This window comes from Rhinoderma darwinii, chromosome 7 (genome assembly GCF_050947455.1).
Source record: "Rhinoderma darwinii isolate aRhiDar2 chromosome 7, aRhiDar2.hap1, whole genome shotgun sequence".
NCBI classification, from domain to species: domain Eukaryota; kingdom Metazoa; phylum Chordata; class Amphibia; order Anura; family Rhinodermatidae; genus Rhinoderma; species Rhinoderma darwinii.
In genome coordinates, this window is record NC_134693.1 from 5,037,318 (window position 1) to 5,058,506 (window position 21,189).

Sequence of the window (21,189 nt, forward strand, 5' to 3'; positions counted from 1 at the left end):
ATAATACTGCCCCCTATATACAAGAATATATCTACTATAATACTGCCCCTATATACAAGAATATAACTACTATAATACTGCCCCTATATACAAGAATATAACTACTATAATACTGCTCCTATATACAACAATATAACTACTATAATACTGCCCCTATATACAAGAATATAACTACTATAACACTGCCCCTTTATACAAGAATATAACTACTATAATACTGCCCCCTATATACAAGAATATAACTACTATAATACTGCTCCTATATACAAGAATATAACTACTATAATACTGCCCCCTATATACAAGAATATAACTACTATAATACTGCTCCTATATACAAGAATATAACTACTATAATACTGCTCCTATATACAAGAATATAACTACTATAATACTGCCCCTATATACAAGAATATAACTACTATAATACTGCCACCTATATACAAGAATATAACTACTATAATACTGCCACCTATATACAAGAATATAACTACTATAATACTGCCCCTATATACAAGAATATAACTACTATAATACTGCCCCTATATACCAGAATATAACTACTATAATACTGTCTACTATATACAAGAATATAACTACTATAATACTGCCCCTATATACAAGAATATAACTACTATAATACTGCCGCTATATACAAGAATATAACTACTATAATACTGCCCCTATATACAAGAATATAACTACTATAATACTGCCGCTATATACAAGAATATAACTACTATAATACTGCCCCTATATACAAGAATATATCTACTATAATACTGCCCCTATATACAAGAATATAACTACTATAATACTGCTCCTATATACAAGAATATAACTACTATAATACTGCTCCTATATACAACAATATAACTACTATAATACTGCTCCTATATACAAGAATATAACTACTATAATACTGCCCCTATATACAAGAATATATATACTATAATACTGCCCCCTATATACAACAATATAACTACTATAATACTGCTCCTATATACAAGAATATAACTACTATAATACTGCCCCCTATATACAAGAATATAATTACTATAATACTGCCCCCTATATACAAGAATATAACTACTATAATACTGACCCCTATATACAAGAATATAACTACTATAATACTGCCCCTATATACAAGAATATAACTACTATAATACTGCTCCTATATACAAGAATATAACTACTATAATACTGCCCCCTATATACAAGAATATAACTACTATAATACTGCCCTTATATACAAGAATATAACTACTATAATACTGCCCCCTATATACAAGAATATAACTACTATAATACTGCCCCTATATACAAGAATATAACTACTATAATACTGCCCCTATATACAAGAATATAACTTCTATAATACTGCTCCTATATACAAGAATATAACTACTATAATACTGCTCCCATATATACAAGAATATAACTACTATAATACTGCCCCTATATACAAGAATATAACTAGTATAATACTGCCCCTGATATACAAGAATATATCTACTATAATACTGCTCCTATATACAAGAATATAACTACTATAATACTGCTCCTATATACAAGAATATAACTACTATAATACTGCTCCTATATACAAGAATATAACTACTATAATACTGCCCCTATATACAAGAATATAACTACTATAATACTGCTCCCATATATACAAGAATATAACTACTATAATACAGCCCCTATATACAAGAATATAACTAGTATAATACTGCCCCTGATATACAAGAATATATCTACTATAATACTGCTCCTATATACAAGAATATAACTACTATAATACTGCTCCTATATACAAGAATATAACTACTATAATACTGCTCCTATATACAAGAATATAACTACTATAATACTGCCTCCTATATACAAGAATATAACTACTATAATACTGCCCCCTATATACAAGAATATAACTACTATAATACTGCTCCTATATACAAGAATATAACTACTATAATGCTGCCTCCTATATACAAGAATATAACTACTATAATACTGCTCCTATATACAAGAATATAACTACTATAATACTGCTCCTATATACAAGAATATAACTACTATAATACTGCTCCTATATACAAGAATATAACTACTATAATACTGCCCCTATATACAAGAATATAACTACTATAATACTGCTCCCATATATACAAGAATATACTACTATAATACTGCCCCTATATACAAGAATATAACTAGTATAATACTGCCCCTGATATACAAGAATATATCTACTATAATACTGCTCCTATATACAAGAATATAACTACTATAATACTGCTCCTATATACAAGAATATAACTACTATAATACTGCTCCTATATACAAGAATATAACTACTATAATACTGCCTCCTATATACAAGAATATAACTACTATAATACTGCTCCTATATACAAGAATATAACTGCTATAATACTGCCCCCTATATACAAGAATATAACTACTATAATACTTCTCCTATATACAAGAATATAACTACTATAATACTGCCTCCTATATACAAGAATATAACTACTATAATACTGCCCCCTATATACAAGAATATAACTACTATAATACTGCTCCTATATACAAGAATATAACTACTATAATACTGCCTCCTATATACAAGAATATAACTACTATAATACTGCCCCTATATACAAGAATATAACTACTATAATACTGCCTCCTATATACAAGAATATAACTACTATAATACTGCCCCCTATATACAAGAATATAACTACTATAATACTGCTCCTATATACAAGAATATAACTACTATAATACTGCCTCCTATATACAAGAATATAACTACTATAATACTGCCCCCTATATACAAGAATATAACTACTATAATACTGCCCCTATATACAAGAATATAACTACTATAATACTGCTCCTATATACAAGAATATAACTACTATAATACTGCCTCCTATATACAAGAATATAACTACTATAATACTGCCCCCTATATACAAGAATATAACTACTATAATACTGCTCCTATATACAAGAATATAACTACTATAATACTGCTCCTATATACAAGAATATAACTACTATAATACTGCCTCCTATATACAAGAATATAACTACTATAATACTGCCCCCTATATACAAGAATATAACTACTATAATACTGCCCCCTATATACAACAATATAACTACTATAATACTGCTCCTATATACAAGAATATAACTACTATAATACTGCCTCCTATATACAAGAATATAACTACTATAATACTGCCCCTATATACAAGAATATATCTACTATAATACTGCCCCCTATATACAACAATATAACTACTATAATACTGCCCCTATATACAAGAATATAACTACTATAATACTGCCCCTATATACAAGAATATAACTACTATAATACTGCCCCTATATACAAGAATATAACTACTATAATACTGCCCCTATATACAAGAATATAACTACTATAATACTGCCCCTATATACAAGAATATAACTACTATAATACTGCCCCTATATACAAGAATATAACTACTATAATACTGCCCCTATATACAAGAATATAACTACTATAATACTGCCCCTATATACAAGAATATATCTACTATAATACTGCCCCCTATATACAACAATATAACTACTATAATACTGTCCCTATATACAACAATATAACTACTATAATACTGCTCCCTATATACAAGAATATAACTACTATAATACTGCTCCTATATACAGGAATATAACTACTATAATACTGCTCCTATATACAAGAATATAACTACTATAATACTGCTCCTATATACAGGAATATAACTACTATAATACTGCTCCTATATACAAGAATATAACTACTATAAGGGCATGACCACACGTGGCGGATTTCCTCTGCAACTGTCCGCATCAATGCCGCACAGAATCTGCGTTGCAGATTCTGCTGCGGATCTGCACAAAATGTGCAGTAAATTGATGCGGACTAGCTGCTGCGGACTGCGGTAAAAGTACTTCTCTTCTCCCTATCAGTGCAGGATAGAGAGAAGGGACAGCACTTTCCCTTGTGAAAGTCAAAGAAATTCATACTTACCGCCCGTTGTCTTGGTGACGCGTCCCTCCTTCGGCATCCAGCCCGATCTCCCTGGATGACGCGGCAGTCCATGTGACCGCTGCAGCCTGTTATTAGCCTGTGATTGGCTGCAGCCGTCACTTAGACTGAAACGTCATCCTGGGAGGCCGGACTGGAGACAGAAGCAGGGAGTTCTCGGTAAGTATGAACTTCATTTTTTTTTACAGATACATGTATATTGGGATCGGTAGTCACTGTCCCGGGTGCAGAAACAGTTACTGCCGATCGCTTAACTCTTTCAGCACCCTGGACAGTGACTATTTACTGACGTCTCCTAGCAACGCTCCCGTTATTACGGGAGCCCCATTGACTTCCTCAGTCTGGCTGTAGACCTAGAAATACATAGGTCCAGCCAGAATGAAGAAATGTCAAGTTAAAAAAGCAAGACGGATCCGCAGCACACATAACATGTGCATGACAGCTGCGGACTTCATTGCGGAACTTAGAATCTCCATTGAAGTCAATGGAGAAATTCCGCCATGAGTCCGCCACTGCTCCGCAACAGACAGAGCATGCTGCGGACACCAAATTCCGCTCCGCAGCCTATGCTTCGCAGCGGAATTTTACGCCTCGTCTAAACGAACACTGCTAAATTAAAGTGTAAGTCAATGGACAAACGACTCCGCTGCGGATTAACGCTGCGGAGTGTCCGCAGCGGAATTTAAGTGAAATTCCGCCACGTGTGAACCCAGCCTAATACTGCCCCTATATACAAGAATATAACTACTATAATACTGCCCCTATATACAAGAATATAACTACTATAATACTGCCCCTATATACAAGAATATAACTACTATAATACTGCCCCATATACAAGAATATAACTACTATAATACTGCTCCCTATATACAAGAATATAACTACTATAATACTGCTCCCTATATACAAGAATATAACTACTATAATACTGCCCCTATATACAAGAATATAACTACTATAATACTGCCCCCTATATACAAGAATATAACTACTATAATACTGCCCCTATATACAAGAATATAACTACTATAATACCGCCCTATATATAAGAATATAACTACTATAATACTGCCTCCTATATACAAGAATATAACTACTATAATACTGCCCCTATATACAAGAATATAACTACTATAATACTGCTCCTATATACAAGAATATAACTACTATAATACTGCTCCCTATATACAAGAATATAACTACTATAATACTGCTCCTTATATACAAGAATATAACTACTATAATACTGCCACTATATACAAGAATGTGCTTCCCTTCACAAAGACTAAGTTACTTGCAGGGGTCAGATCTGGCAGGTTCTCCCGAACCGGTTGTTAAAATTACAGCCGGTTCAGAGAAACAGGTTGAAGCGGAAACCCAGAATCGCTTCCCTGCACTCAATTGTATCCGTGTCCTTAGGACCGCTGGATTGAGGCCTTGCATCGCAGCAGGATGGCGCGTGAACGGGGACTGGTGAGCATGTCATGTTTTTTTTTCTATTTCAGTGGGCAGTGTTGGGGGCACTATCTACAAGAGGCTCTATGGGGAGCCCTATCTACAGAGGGCTCTATGAAGGTCACTATCTACAGGGTGCTCTATGAGGGGCACGATCTACTGGGGGTTCTATGGGGGGCACGATCTTCAGGGGGCATTGTGAGTGGCACTATCTACAAGAGGCACTATGTGTGTGATGCTTTACTTTACAGTGTTTGACACAATTTTATTCATGGGCATGGTGTATGGTATTAAATGTAGGGGCACAGTGTATGGTGCTATTATATTCAGGGGCATAATTTATGGTGCTATTATATTTAGGGGCACTGTGTTTCCTTTAGTGAATTCCTGTTAGGCCATGCCAGCCTAACAGATGCCTGTCGTGTTTTACAGAAGTATTGCAGTTTATTATAAAAGCCGATCAAATGATCGCATAGTAAAGTCCCCTAGTGAAAAAAAAAAGTTTAAAAAGTTTTATAAAGTTTATAATAAATAAATAAAAATCCCAAGTAAAAAAAATGGAAAAAATTGTTTTTACTGTGTAAAAGTAATAATAAATCAGAAAAACAATATCAATTTGTTATCGTCGCAATCGTAACGACCCGCTGAATAAAGTTATTATGTTATTTATACCACACGGTTAACGGTATAAATTTAAGACGCAAAAAAGAAAAGTGAAATTTCAGGGTTTTTTCCATTACCCCACCAAAAAAGTGAATAAAATGTAATCAATAAATTATATGTACCCGAAATACATGACATGGTTTTAGCTTTGCTTTTTTGAGCCATTTATTAGCATGTGCTCCGCTTTGCTCCGCACTGTGAGGTGGTGTTGACTCTTATCGATTTTGATGTTTCTCTTGATTATTATGTCACTATGTCTATCACATATTTCTTCAATAAAAAACGATTGAAACATAATTTTTTTTTAACTTTTACTTTTTACTTTGAGTTCTGTTCACACTCGTACGTAATAGGCAGATGACTGCACACATAGGAGACATACGAAGCAAATTGCGCCAAAAAGCAACAACTTTGCACATGTCAGTCGCCAAAACGTATTCTGTGCTTTAGACATTTTGTGTTTCTTATGTCTCACACAACAGTTTTGAAAAAGTGTGTCTAGAAAAAGTAGCGTGGCCGAAGAGTCGTAAATTCCGACAGATTTATTAATGTGCCATTCGTTTGGTGCAAAGTACAACAGCCATGAAAAAAAACACCATAGAAAAGTGGTAAAATATAAAGAGCTTAATAAAATCTGTAAAAATGTAATAAAATCAGCAAAAATACTAAATGAAAGGCAGGTGGCCAAGGATAGTAAAACAAATCCTAAAAAATTCTTCAAGCATATAAATGCAAAAAAGCCAAGGTCTGAACATGTAGGACCCCTAGATAATGGTAATGGGGAGTTGGTCACAGGGGATCAAGAGAAGGCAGAGTTACTAAATGGGTTCTTTAGCTCTGTATATACAACAGAAGAAAGAGCAGCTGATGTAGCCGGTGCCAGTGCTGAGGAGCTGATATAGCCGGTGCCAGTGCTGTTAATATATCAGTTGATATACTGAATTGGATGAATGTAGATATGGTCCAAGCTAAATTAAATAAAATAAATGTACACAAGGCCCCGGGACCAGATGGGTTACACCCTAGAGTTCTTAAAGAGCTTAGTTCAGTTATTTCTGTCCCCCTCTTCATAATATTTAGAGAGTCTCTCATGAGTGGTATAGTGCCAAGGGACTGGCGCAGGGCAAATGTGGTGCCTATTTTCAAAAAGGGCACTAGGTCTTCGCCGGGTAATTATAGACCAGTAAGCTTAACATCAATTGTGGGGAAAATGTTTGAGGGGCTATTGAGGGACTATATACAGGATTATGTGACAATAAATAGCATTATAAGTGACAGCCAGCACGGTTTTACTAAGGACAGAAGTTGTCAAACCAACCTGATTTGTTTTTATGAAGAGGTAAGCAGAAGCCTAGACAGAGGGGCCGCTGTGGATTTAGTGTTTTTGGACTTTGCAAAGGCATTTGACACTGTCCCTCATAGACATCTAATGGGTAAATTAAGGACTATAGGTTTAGAAAGTATAGTTTGTAATTGGATTGAGAATTGGCTCAAGGACCGTATCCAGAGGGTTGTGGTCAATGATTCCTTCTCTGAATGGTCCCCGGTTATAAGTGGTGTACCCCAGGGTTCAGTGCTGGGACCCCTATTATTCACCTTATTTATTAATGATATAGAGGATGGGATTAATAGCACTATTTCTATTTTTGCAGATGACACCAAGCTATGTAATATAGTTCAGACTATGGAAGATGTTTGTGAATTGCAGGCAGATTTAAACAAACTAAGTGTTTGGGCGTCCACTTGGCAAATTAAGTTTAATGTAGATAAATGTAAAGTTATGCATCTGGGTACCAACAACCTGCATGCATCATATGTCCTAGGGGGCGCTACACTGGCGGATTCACTTGTTGAGAAGGATCTGGGTGTACTTGTAAATCATAAACTCAATAACAGCATGCAGTGTCAATCAGCTGCTTCAAAGGCCAGCAAAATATTGTCGTGTATCAAAAGAGGCATGGACTCGCGGGACAGGGATGTAATATTACCACTTTACAAAGCATTAGTGAGGCCTCATCTAGAATATGCAGTCCAGTTCTGGGCTCCAGTTCATAGAAAGGATGCCCTGGAGTTGGAAAAAATACAAAGAAGAGCAACGAAGCTAATAAGGGGCATGGAGAATCTAAGTTATGAGGAAAGATTAAAAGAACTAAACCTATTTAGCCTTGAAAAAAGACGACTAAGGGGGGACATGAGTAACTTATATAAATATATTAATGGCACATACAAAAAATATGGTGAAATCCTGTTCCATGTAAAACCCCCTCAAAAAACAAGGGGGCACTCCCTCCGTCTGGAGAAAAAAAGGTTCAACCTGCAGAGGCGACAAGGCTTCTTTACAGTGAGAACTGTGAATCTATGGAATAGTGACCGCAGGAGCTGGTCACAGCAGGGACAGTAGACACCGCAGGAGCCGTCACAGCAGGGACAGTAGACACCGCAGGAGCCGTCACAGCAGGGACAGGAGATGGCTTTAAAAAAGGCTTAGATAATTTCCTAGAACAAAAAAATATTAGCTCCTATGTGTAGAAATTTTTTACTTCCCCTTTCCCATCCCTTGGTTGAACTTGATGGACATGTGTCTTTTTTCAACCGTACAAACTATGTAACTATGTAACTATGTAATATGTGTAGCAGGATGCACTAAAATGATCGGGCATCGTGCGCCATTGTGATTCTTTTGGCGCAGGTTCTGCCGGTCTGATCCAGTTTTGTCCTGTCTAATTTTAAAACAGTAATAATAAAACTCCCCCATTATTTCAATAGCGAGAGGAATTTAAGGCCCTGTTCACACAGAGTTTTTTGCAAGCAGAAAATTCTGCCTCAAAATTCCATTTGGGATTTTGAGGCAGATTTTGATCTGCCTGCACGCCGTTTACCCCTTTTTTCGCTCGCGCGCATTGAGCCCCATGGGCAAAAACACCACGAAATACGCTTTCCCTGCCTCCCATTGATGTCAATGGGAGGTCAGAGACGTAAACACCCGAAGATAGGGCATGTCGCTTCTTTTTCCGACGAGCGTTTTTTACCGCTCACGCGAAAAAACGCCTTTGTCTCCTATTGAAATCAATGGGAGGCATTTTCGGACGTTTTTTGGTGCATTTTCCACGTCAAAAAACATGTACAAAAAGTGTGAACAAGGTCTAAGTGGTTGCAAGACTCATTTGGCACCGCTTATATACAGGGTAAAAACAGGTAAAATTGTAACCTGTCGGATCTCTGTCTCCTCTGCTGTATCTTTCTGGAAGTTAGATTGATGGCAGATCCTGTATAAATCCAGACAGGTGAAATGAGAAAACACAGCGTATAAACATAAATCTAGAGCTTAGATCGATGTCCAGTAACGGCTCGTCCACACCAGGAGGAATTCGCTGACGGAAAAAACGCAGCAGTAGCAGCAAAGTGGGTGAGATTTAACAAATATTCTGACCAGAAATTAACCTGCGGTGCGTATTTTTCGGACCACAGCACGTCAATTCCTGCTGTGGAAAGTGGACAGAATTGCTGCATTTTTCAGAGGAGGTGTCACCATCTCCCAACATTGTGAAAAACGCAGCGAAATGCGCACCATTTTCTGCAGTCACAACGCAGGAAATGGTGCGTTTTTGATGCAGCGGAAATTCTGCTACTTTCAACGGAATTGCTGCACAAATTCCGTTACGTGTGGACGAGCCCTTATAGCGCCGAATGCTTGTCAGTGTGTCAGGAGTGAAGGTTGGAGGTTAGGACTCAGCTGTAATAGGGATCCCTGTGGTACTGATCCGTGATATGGGCCCATAGCCTGCTACTGTACATTACTGAACCTCCGATTTTGCATGGACCCATAAAGTTTGACGTGAGGGACAGTATCAGATGATATTTAGGGTTAGTTTTAGATTAAGGTTTAGGAGAAACCCATCAATCCTTCCAATACTTGCTATAAGTGGGAACAGGAGATATTGTCCCCTCTGATGCCATTAACATGTAACCTAGTAATGTATATTGTATATAGTGACTAATGACCCTACGAGAGGCGTAGGTAGTTCCAAGCTCCTGGACCCCAATACAACATCTGTAACTCATCATTTCATCATCGATTCTATTGAATTCTCAGCAATTTTTAAGGGACAAGTGATGAGTTTGTTTTCTCAACCAGCAAAGAAATCTAGAGTAGAAGTCACCCACACCCTTATCTCTTACATGTGGGTGTGTTGTAGGTCTTTGTCCTCTCGACATACAGCGCTGGTTATCTGTCTCATAAAACGGGAGTGGTACGAGGGATTATACTGATATTCATCAGTTATAGGAGAAAGTTCACGTCAAGCCACAGATATTGTATATCAGAATAATGATAATTTTTTTTAAAACGCGTCAGCTTTCTTCCAAAAACAGCGCTACACCTGTCGACAGGTTTTTTGGGGGTATTGTAGCTCACCCCCATTCACTTCAATGGAGACGAGCTGCAATACCAGACATAACCCATGGACAGGTGTGTATGTTTTGGGAAGAAAGCAGCTATTTTTTTTCTAATCATTGATATCCCATTTAAAGGAGTTGTCCATTTAAGAAAACCCTCTTCCATAACCACTATTAGAAAATTCAGGGTTAATAGAGGGGGGGGGGGGTCCTCTGTTCAGGATCCTCATCTCTAGGTCAGAGTGCAGAGCGGTTAGGCTGGTTCACACGAGCATGTTCGGTCCGTAAAGGACGGAACGTATTTCGGCCGCAAATCCCGGACCGAACACAGTGCAGGGAGCCGGACTCCTAGAATCATAGTTATGTACGACGCTAGGAGTCCCTGCCTCTCCGTGGAACTACTGTCCAGTACTGAAAACATGATTACAGTACGGGACAGTTGTCCTACATGCTCGTGTGAATCCAGCCTAACAGAGCGTGTGTCTCTCTCTGGAGGATCAGTTCTGCATTACACAGACAACACATTAATATGAATGGACACTGTAATGCTTCATTACCCCTGTGGTGGCGCTGTAGGGAAATTAAACACTTACGGCCAGGTTTCCCCACAGATTACAGCTGATCGCTGGGAGTCCCAGCAGGGTGACACTTTGTGATAAACTTATTTTCAAAAGACCCCTCTAAGGCTTCGTTCACATGTGCGCTAGGTCTTTGTTCCGTCTGAGCTTTCCGTCGAAATGGAGCCCTGACTGACACAAACTGAAAGCATAGGTTTCCGTTACCATTGATTTCAATGGTGACGGATCCGGTGCCAATGGTTTCCGTTTCTCCCCGTTGTGAGAGGGTTCTGTCGTTTTGATGGAATTAATAGCGTAGTCGACAAAGCTATTGATTCCGTCGAAACGACGGAATCTGCCAGCTTCTTATAGGGGCACTAGTAGAGGCGCTCCATTTTAGAGCCACTTTGCAAAATATGAATTACTGATAAAATTTGATCGATCTACTGCAGAAGATCAGGAAACCAGACGTATCTCTGCTACCAGTCAGCAGGCCATGAACTATTTTATGTCCGTCCTTAGGGAACTGCTAGTTAAACTGCCTGCAGATCGAAAGACACCCCAACTGTTAGGGCTGATTCAGACGAACGTGACGTTTTTGCGCACGCAAAATACGCTTCGTTTTGCGCGCGCAAAATGCACTTGACAGCTCCGTGCTTTTCGCGCAGCCGCCATCAATATGACACTCCGTTTGGATGTTTGTAAACAGAAAAGCACATGGTGCTTTTCTGTTTACATTCATTATTTTACTGCTGTTGCGCGAATAACGCGCGTCCCACGGAAGTGCTTCCGTGGGGCATGCGTGATTTTCACGCACCCATTGACTTCAATGGGTGCGTGATGCACGAAAAACGCCGACATAAAGAACATGTTGCGAGTTTTACGCAGCGGACTAATGCTGCGCAAAACTCATGGACAGTCTGCACTGCCCCATAGACTTGCATAGGTCCGTGCGACCCGCGTGAAAACCATGCGGGCTGCACGGATGCAAATCACGTTCGTGTGAATCCCCCCTTAGGGTACGTTCACACGTCTTATTTTTGGCCGTTTTTGAGGCCATAAACGGTTTTGTTCCGACAGGGTGTATTTTTACGCGGCCGTTTTTAAAACCGGCCCCGTAAAAAAAACGCCCGCAAATAAGAAGTGCATGGCACTTCTTGAGCCGTTTTTGATTGACTATAGAAAAACAGCTACAAAAACAGCCGTAAAAAATGAGAGTTGCTAAAAAAAAACAGCTGAAAATCAGGAGCGGTTTTCCTATGCAAACAGCCCCGTATTTTCAGCCGTTTTTGAGTTTGCGTGTGCACATACCCTTAGGCCTTATTCAGACGAATGGGATATACGTGCGTCGCACAGACCTATATTAGTCTATGGGGCCGTGCAGACATGTGCGTGATTTTTACGCTGCGTGAGTCCGCTGAAAAAAAGTCACGACATGTCCATTCTTTGGGCGTTGTGAAGTCATTGGGTGCGTGAAAACCACGCATGCCACACGGAAGCACTTCCGTGCGAACAGCGTGATTCGCGCAACAGCAGTGAAAAGGATGAATGAAACCAGAAAAGCCCCACGTGCTACAAACATCCAAACGGAGTGTCATAATGACGGCGGCTGCGCGAAAAGCACGCAGCCGCGCATCATATGCTGAGGCCACACGGAGCTGTAAAGTGCCTTTTGCGCAGGCAAAACGCCACGTTTTTGCGTGCGCAAAAACGCCACGCTCATGTGAATCCAGCCTTACAGTGGAGTAAGAAGGAATATAGCATCAAAGCTGAGGGCTGAAATTAAGGGGCCGGTGCAGTCTTCTGTAGAGGAACCCCCCCCCCCCCCCCTCTCAAAAAAAAACAATTATATAAAGAAAACGCTTTGTGTTTCAACTCTTCACCACTGTCAAGATCTCTGATGACTACTTGTTGTCAGTGAATGGAAGCTAAGGAAAGTCAAATGTGTGTAAAAAGGGCACAGCAGTCTAAGGCTACATCCACGGATCAGATTCACGCGTGTGACTCTGGTGTGCGTGGCGTTATGAATCTGTGTGCTTTACGAGCGGCATGCATTATTCACGCACTCGCAAAGCACATTTTTCTTAAAATCGAGTTGATGCGCAAATCACACACCGCACACGGATGTGAATCCATGTGCTGTGCGAAGTTTTCATGCACCCATTGACTTCAATGAGTGCGTAGATGTGTGAAAACACACCAATATAGCACATGCAGTGCGGTTCACCCAAGTGTGAACGGCCACATTGAAATCAATGGGTCCGTATGCTGCGCATGATTTCCACGCGCAGCCCACGAACGTTGTTCACGTTGGTGTGAATGGGCCCTTACTATCACTTGGAGTTTCAGGACCGGGCCACCCAACTAACGCATCTCTGAAATCTATATTGTAGAAAAAAAAAAAGAGCGAGCATGCACGGCGCCACATAGTGCAGGTAAAACCGATAAACAGTATAAGACGGCCGCTGAAAGTTACGCTCACCAATAAGAGTTCTGCTTAGTCAGACACAACCCTGATGTGTGCGAGGATTTTGTTAAAGGTCAAATGGAAGCGGCTGCCGGGGTCCGATCCGGTAATCAATGAGGTTACCGCCAGAAATCAGCCTTTGGATGTAAAAAAAAAAAAATCGAGAATTTTTCCCCTCCACTGACAGCAAGCACTGATCTTGAAAATCATGAGGAATTGTAAAGAAAAATATATATATATGTTAGAAAGTTGCAGCACTTTTCATTATACAGCGATGTCGCCTCCACCATGTTCTGGTTGTCTATTTTCCCACAAACCCCTTTTCATACGCCGCTGTGAACGGTTGTCGTCAGAGAGGAGCCGTGGTTGTCACGTATACATATATCCATGCCGGCAGAGTCGTGCAGTGGGAGCGGCACTAATAAATACATTTATCTTGGAGGCCTCAATCATCACCCCGGCTCCGCTGCCTGCAGAGCAATAAGGAGATCGCCACTACCGAGTAATATTTTTATTTAAATACCACATTTAATCAAATAATATCCAGACACAATAGCTGCACGCCACACAAGTTTATTGCTAAAATTAATGCGCTACCTTGCTGTATAATTTAAGTATTAATTTGAAAAGAAAAACAAAAAATAGTCGTGTTTTTTTTTTTTTTCTCTAACAGGGTTCAATGCCACAGAAGACAGCACGAGGGGAGCAAGCGATCTCCGTCCTATACCAAGTAAGGGTTAACGAGCACTTGGTGCCAGTCCGGAGATTCCATGTCCAAGACGCCACCTCTCCTCCGTGACTGGTGACTTCCAGACTCCCCCCTTCCTCTGAGCAGGATGGTACGACCGAGCTTACAAGTCTGACCTGGGACCTTTCTATACGTCGCTACGGGACTATCCAGCAGAAAACGGCCAACTACGCCGGACTCCCCGGGGGACTAGGTAGCTATTCTTACAAAAGATTCAATATAAATAAGTTTGGTTTGTTTTTTTTGTCTTAAATAGCGGCCACCGGTGATGCGATTACAATATTTAGTTTTAAATACTGTTGAGAAGTGTAAAAAAGGAAAAGTATCCTATAAGGACAAATTTTCCTACAGCAGGATTTCCAGATGTAATCCCAAATGCAGTGGTGTATGAAGACCAAGGGGGCTGCATGGGAAAAATAAAAATGTTCCCTGTCCCCCCCCCTCTTCCCCATCCCAAATTCGGGTAAAGCTGAGCACTGCGCTCGCGGCTCTTGTATTATCGCACAGAATCCCAACTCTCAGCCTCGTTCCGCTCTCCCTTGTTTAACATTGCGGTGTCCGTCGAGTAGGGGAATCCGCCAGTGTGAGGGGAGCCTGTGCTGGGACCCCATAGAAGTCCCCGGGGCTGTTGTGATGGGACGTCTGTAACTCCAAGAGGCAATAAGTCCCCAACATCGTTCACAGGCCTCAGCTTCACAAGTGACGGGAAATCCGGTTTTGATCATTTCGGAACAGACGTTTAGCTGTAAGACGAGAGGTAGACACTCACTGGATCAGAGACGGCCATTTAACCCTTCAATAACATTGTAACCGTTGCGTGAAACCTCTTCAGACGGCGTAAAATCCCTTAATGAAGCATCAATGGAAACCTGGAGTTTATTTTATGTCCAGACACGTTCACAGTCTCCTTCTTTAAATATCAAAATACAAGTCCAGCTTCTTAATGCAAAAATGTATCAAAACAAAAAGCAACAAAAGGATCAGTAAAGAAGAGGAGGGAACAATGTGACGGCAGAGTCTCTGGAGAGGTTTAGGGTTTTCATATTTAATGTCATTGTGTTCAGGTTCCAAAGGAAAGTGGTGGGGGAGGGGTGCAAGGACGAAGAGGGGTTTGTATCTCTAAGAATAGAGACTTCTGGTAACACTGTTCTGAAGGAAGTTGTAGGTGCTCAGCCCGACGATCCTCCGCAAGCTGCACCAAACATTGGGTGGATCTTCATTAAATGGGGAGATTTTAAATGCAGGGCACCAAGTAATTGATTTATCCAATATCGCATGATAACGGCAAGTTCCAATTGATAAACCGTATTCCAAAGTGAAAAATGTCCCGGTAAAGAAAACAAGGTCCAAAGTGAATGAGACGATTGGCCAGGGTTTTGGTGCTGCCCCTTTTCCAGTATGGCGGAGTGGGGGAGGGGGCAGCAGAGGCGAACCGCCTCACTCCATGATGGCTTGATACAGATCTGGTTCAATGTAGTCCTCTCGATACCTGGAGTTGATGACTCGCTGTCGCTTGACCTCCTGCTTCACTTCCTTTTCTGCGAAGATTTCTGTAAAACGCATGTCAGACGCCACCGACTGTGAGGGAAGGAAGAATAAAAGCAAATGAGATCGGAGCCAACAAAATACAACCTATTCGATTATCAGCATGCGGCGTGTTAAGAATCCAGGGCAGACGACACGAATATTCTATACCGGCGGAGCTGACTGAGGATCCTGGGAAGTGTTGTCATCTTTATACTAAGCGCTATACAGTTACCTGATGTAGCGGGACTGTTTTTCCTACATTAAAAAGGAGCTCAGATAAGCTGTTCGGGTGTGTCCAAACTTGCTGACAGTTTCCAATAGTATCCAGCAGAATTGGTACTTGACATTTTTCACCCAAGTCAAAAATGGATTTAGAAAAAAAGGAAAAGCCTACAGGAAAGACAGAAACTTCTCTCTTGTGTTCACTCCTGCATTCGTGAACCCAGGCCGAGACCCAGGAGGAGAACAAATACAAGATATTTACCCAGCTCCGGTTTCAGATAAAACGTCGATACAGTAAACAGATTCTCCAGCATCGCGGCAGCAGGACGTGGAAATCTGCAGATCTCTCCTAAGCACCTGTATTAAGGACTGCCTGACTTATGGCAATCATTGACTCTTAGGCTATGTTCACACGGAGTATTTTGGGGGAGGAATATCTGCCTCAAAATTCCGTTTGGAACTTTGAGGCAGATTTTCCTCTCCCTGCACGCCGTTTTTCGCCCGCGGCCATTGAGCGCCGCGGGCATAAAACAGCGAGAAATACGCTTTCTCCTGCCTCCCATTGAAGTCAATGGGAGGTCACAGGCGGAAGCGCCCGAAGATAGGGCATGTCGCTTCTTTTTCCCGCGAGGCAGTTTTACTGCTCACGGGAAAAAGACGCCGACGCCTCCCATTGAAATCAATGGGAGGCGTTCTCGGGCCGTTTTTGCCGAGTTTTGCGACGCGGTTTCCGCGTCAAAAAACTCGGCAAAATACCCCGTGTGAACATAGCCTTAATAGTTTGTGAAGATTCCTAGGACAGTGTGAAGATTAGTGCTCAGCTGCCGAGATGCAGGAGAGTCTGTAGAATATCTAAGACAATTCACAGCAGTGCTTAGATCTGTGTGCAAAGGTGATCTGGACCGCTAGATGCCCGGCACAGGGGACCCGTCAGTACGTCTATAGTGCTGGGTGTCATGGACGTGTACTGACCAGGCGAGTCTTTACTTTCTTTGGTAACTCTTCATCGAGTGTATACACATCATCTCTTTTTGCAGACACATGAGAGCCGTCTTCAAAGTCAACCTAAAGAATGAGAATATAATGGTCGGTGATAAAACTGCAAACTTTCTGCAAAATTCCTTAAAACTGGACCTCATCACCTGACGGGTAAAAAAACAAAAAACAAAAAAAAGAAACCCCACACTAAACAAAGTCTAAAAATAAAAAGAAGAAATGTTTACACAACGTTCCTCTGCTTCCCTGCGCTCACCTGATACATCTGAATTGTGTGCGATGCAACAAACTTGGCACCATAGACGAGTCCATCCGTCCAACGGACCTGTACGACTTCCCCTGCGGGTGGTGGACCCAGGTTAAGACAGTCACGGCTCTGTCACAGATTAAAAGGAAATGGAGTAAAAAGAATGACCAGGAAACCGAAAATAGTAAAACATCACAGGGACTGGAGACCAGATACTTCTAGGGAAAACCAAAGGATGAAAAAGGGAGAGGAAGGGGAGAGAGAGGGGAGGAGAGGAGAAGAGGATAGGAAGGTGAGGAGGGGGGGGAAAGAGGATAGGAAGGTGAAGCGGAGAGGAAGGTGAGGGGGGGGGGGGGGAGGATAGGTAGGTGAGGGGAGAGAGGAGGATAGGAAGGTGAGGGGGGGGGGGGGGGGAGGGAGAGGATAGGAAGGTGAGGGGGGGGGGGAAGGGATAGGAAGGTGAGGGGGGGGGGGGAGGGATAGGAAGGTGAGAGGGGGGGGGGGGGGAGGGATAGGAAGGTGAGAGGGGGGGGGAGGGATAGGAAGGTAGGGGGGTTTCAAGTGGCATGAATCATGTGCAGAGCAGTAGTCACCACATACACGGCAGAAGGAGATGTCCTGCAGTGACAGGTTGGGGTAGTTAAGCATAATTAATGGATTTTGTTAATAAATATGGTGCTAGTCACGTGATTGGCTAGTGTCTTGTGACCCGGCACACGTCCGGTGTCATAACCCTGTTGCTAGCGGTTTTCTGGGGGGGGTTACACATCCGACACCATGTTTAGTCCATGGATACATTACACAGGACTAATCCATGGGCTGCACTATACCAGCGTAGTACACCCGGCCCTGCACGGTAGAAGCGGAATGTCGGCTGATCATGTATTATTAGAAAAGTGGTTTCCCATTTTGATAATTAACTAGAATAAAGCTCTAACTCAATATCGATTCTACAGGTTTTAAACTTTAATCCAAATCCCTCTGTAACCCCAACCTTAGGGCAGGTCTCTAACAGACTTTTGTAACCGCAGGGCAACTTTGGCACGATAGAACCCGGTTATGGGAGACTCTTGCAACTTCGTGGACATGAGAATTTTTATTTTCACAAACCTAGTCGCTGTGATTTCTTATATTTTATGTATGCAATCCGATACAGATAAATAACTCAACATATACACCGGCATACGTAAAATATAAATGTTATAATCTTCAAGTTTCTCTCACTCACCACAATGTCTTCTGGATAAAGATTATCACTGAAGGAGCCATCGTCAAAATTGACCTCATAAAAAGTCTCCTTTGTCAGCTTGATCACCTCACACTGGTAGTAGCGGCCATTCTTGTGCTTGCCAATCACGCGCTGCCCCACCACAATGTCGCGGTGCGAGTCTTTACCCTGTAGAGAAACATGAAGTATTACGTTACACAACAATGACACTTAAAGGGAAGGTGTCACGGGAATTTTTTTTTTTATATGTTATTGCAATAAATTTTATTTATTTGTGTTGTACTTTTTTCTCACTTTTACTTCTCTATGGGGGCTGCCATTTTATTTTTCATCTCTGTATGTGTCGATTAACAACAGAGATGGAATACGGCACATACATCCCCATAGAGAATGAACACGGGAGCCGTTCCATTCACTATGGTGTACGCCGTCTGTGTGGGAACGGTGCATGCGCCGCTCTCACACAGTCCAAAAGGAAGGTCTTCGGCAGAGTGACATCCGGCGCCATTTTCATGAGGACCGGAAGCCGCGGCCGGATAGTAAGATGACAACTTCCGGCCGCGGCTTCCATCCATATGTTCAGAAGCAAGGACTAGGAGCGGAGGCAGCAGCAGCGACAGGTAAGCTATGTTCGTGTTATACTGTCTGCTGAGCCCTGTATCTAATCCTCCTACACTGTGCATGTGCAATGGCAGCACACAGTGTAGGAGGTTTGAACATTCAATCCCCTCCTTTCTCCTGGCACTAGCCGGGATAAAAGGAGGGGGGATTGTTTGAGGACACTAGAGCGAGTGTGTCTTCTCCAATTTTGCAGCATAAAGCAATGAGGTTGCTTTACCACATGCCAATGCTGCAATTTTGGGAATTGCTCCCTCTAGTGACCAGCACATGGAAATGTTATAAATTAGAATCTAATTTATAATATTTCCTGACTTGTGAAAAAATTAAAACAATGTGTAATCATTTATATACGAACAGTTTAACTAAAAAAAATATATATTTATTTTTCTAGCGACACATTCTAGGCTCTGTCACCAGATTATAAGTGCCCTGTCTCCTACATAATCTGATCGGTGCTCTAATGTAGAGAACAGTGGTTTTTATTTTTTAAAGCGATAATGTTTGACAAAGTTATGAGCTCGTTTAGATTTATGCTAATTAGTTTCTTATTAGACAACTGGGCGTGTTTTTACTTTTTACCAACTGGGCGTTGTACAGAGGAGTGTATGACGCTGACCAATCAGTGACCAGTGAGTGACCAAATCAGCATCATACACTTCTCATTGTACCAGCCCAGCTTCTTTCACTGCACAATCACACTGTAACAATTAGAAGTGTATGACACGGATTGGTCACTGATTGGGCAGCGTCATACACTCCTCTGTACAACGCCCAGTTGGTAAAAAGTAAAAACACGCCCAGTTGTCCATTAAGAAACTAATTAGCATAAATCTAAAATAGTTCATAACTTTGTCAAAAATGATAGTTTTTACAAATAAAAACCACTGCTGTTATCTACATTACAGCGCCGATCAGATTATGTAGGAGACGGGGCACTTATACTCTGGTGACTCAGCCTCTTTAACCTACAGCACTACAGAAGCCCAGGGTAGTGACAATGGGAACGGCAGCTGTCAAACCAGCGACCAGTTGACCGGTTATGGCAGGATCCTCCTCCCCATGAGGCCAGAGTGGAGAACGCTCCCAGGCCTTGGAACTTTAGAAACGTCTACTTTATAGAAGCCGGTGCCATGATTTGCCCCAGATTTAACCAGTGTTCTGATACTTTTCACTATAGGGACTGGTTATTAAGGGCCACACATCTGGAAAATTGGTCCGATTTGAAAAAATGTTGCAACTATCACTTATGTGCGCTGCTACAAAAACATCCGCCACTAATATATGCAGATATCTAGGGACCGTGCATTACCTCATTTTGGGACGGCTTGTGTCTGAAGCAGGTTATAAACACCACAAATGGCCAGTCATCTGGCTGCATCATCACTCCTGCAGCTTGGGCGCAGGTGGCGTGGAATGAGGTGGGACATCGTCCATGAGAGCACTGCACACAACATCCTGCCACCCTCTTTCTCCTCTTCTTGCAGAAAGCACATTTCTAGAATCACATACCAAAGGTCACGGAACATGGACTTTTGCAACATGTGTGTGTGTGTGTGTGTATATATATATATATATATATATATATATATATATATATATATATATATATTTATTTATTTTTTTAAATGGAGCTCCCATGCAGAACTGTGTGTCTCTATGGTCATAGGCTACAAACCAACCCTGTGTAATCTGATCCTGCAGTCATGAGTTACGCTCTTCACTTTGCCTCCCCTTCTACTGAATAGGGGGGTGGACAGAGCAAAGCAACACATGACTGCAGAATCAGACTAAAACAAGGTTTGTTTGTAGACTGTAAGGCCTCATGCACACGGCCGTGTCCGTAATCGCGGTCCGCATTTTTGGCCTGTGCTCCCATATAAAGCATGTTCTGTAAAAAGCAAAAGATAGGACAGGTCCTATCTTTCGGAGGCTTTCTACGGTCTAGACACCTTCCCGCA

General features: G+C 41.2%; 1 protein-coding gene across 2 annotated transcripts in view; it reads right to left on the bottom strand.

Moving 5' to 3' along the window:
• Positions 1-14,138: 14,138 nt before the first annotated feature.
• The window catches only part of KDM4A (lysine demethylase 4A), a 28,622-nt gene continuing 21,571 nt past the window's right edge, over positions 14,139-21,189 (bottom strand). For both annotated transcript variants that reach the window (XM_075832634.1, XM_075832633.1), the window contains exons 18-22: positions 20,541-20,726; positions 18,611-18,778; positions 17,392-17,511; positions 17,112-17,204; positions 14,139-15,968 (exon numbers count right to left, since the gene is read on the bottom strand). In XM_075832634.1, coding sequence (XP_075688749.1) covers positions 15,828-15,968; positions 17,112-17,204; positions 17,392-17,511; positions 18,611-18,778; positions 20,541-20,726 — 708 coding nt within the window. In that variant the 3' untranslated portion in view covers positions 14,139-15,827. The remainder of the gene's footprint in view (positions 15,969-17,111; positions 17,205-17,391; positions 17,512-18,610; positions 18,779-20,540; positions 20,727-21,189) is intronic.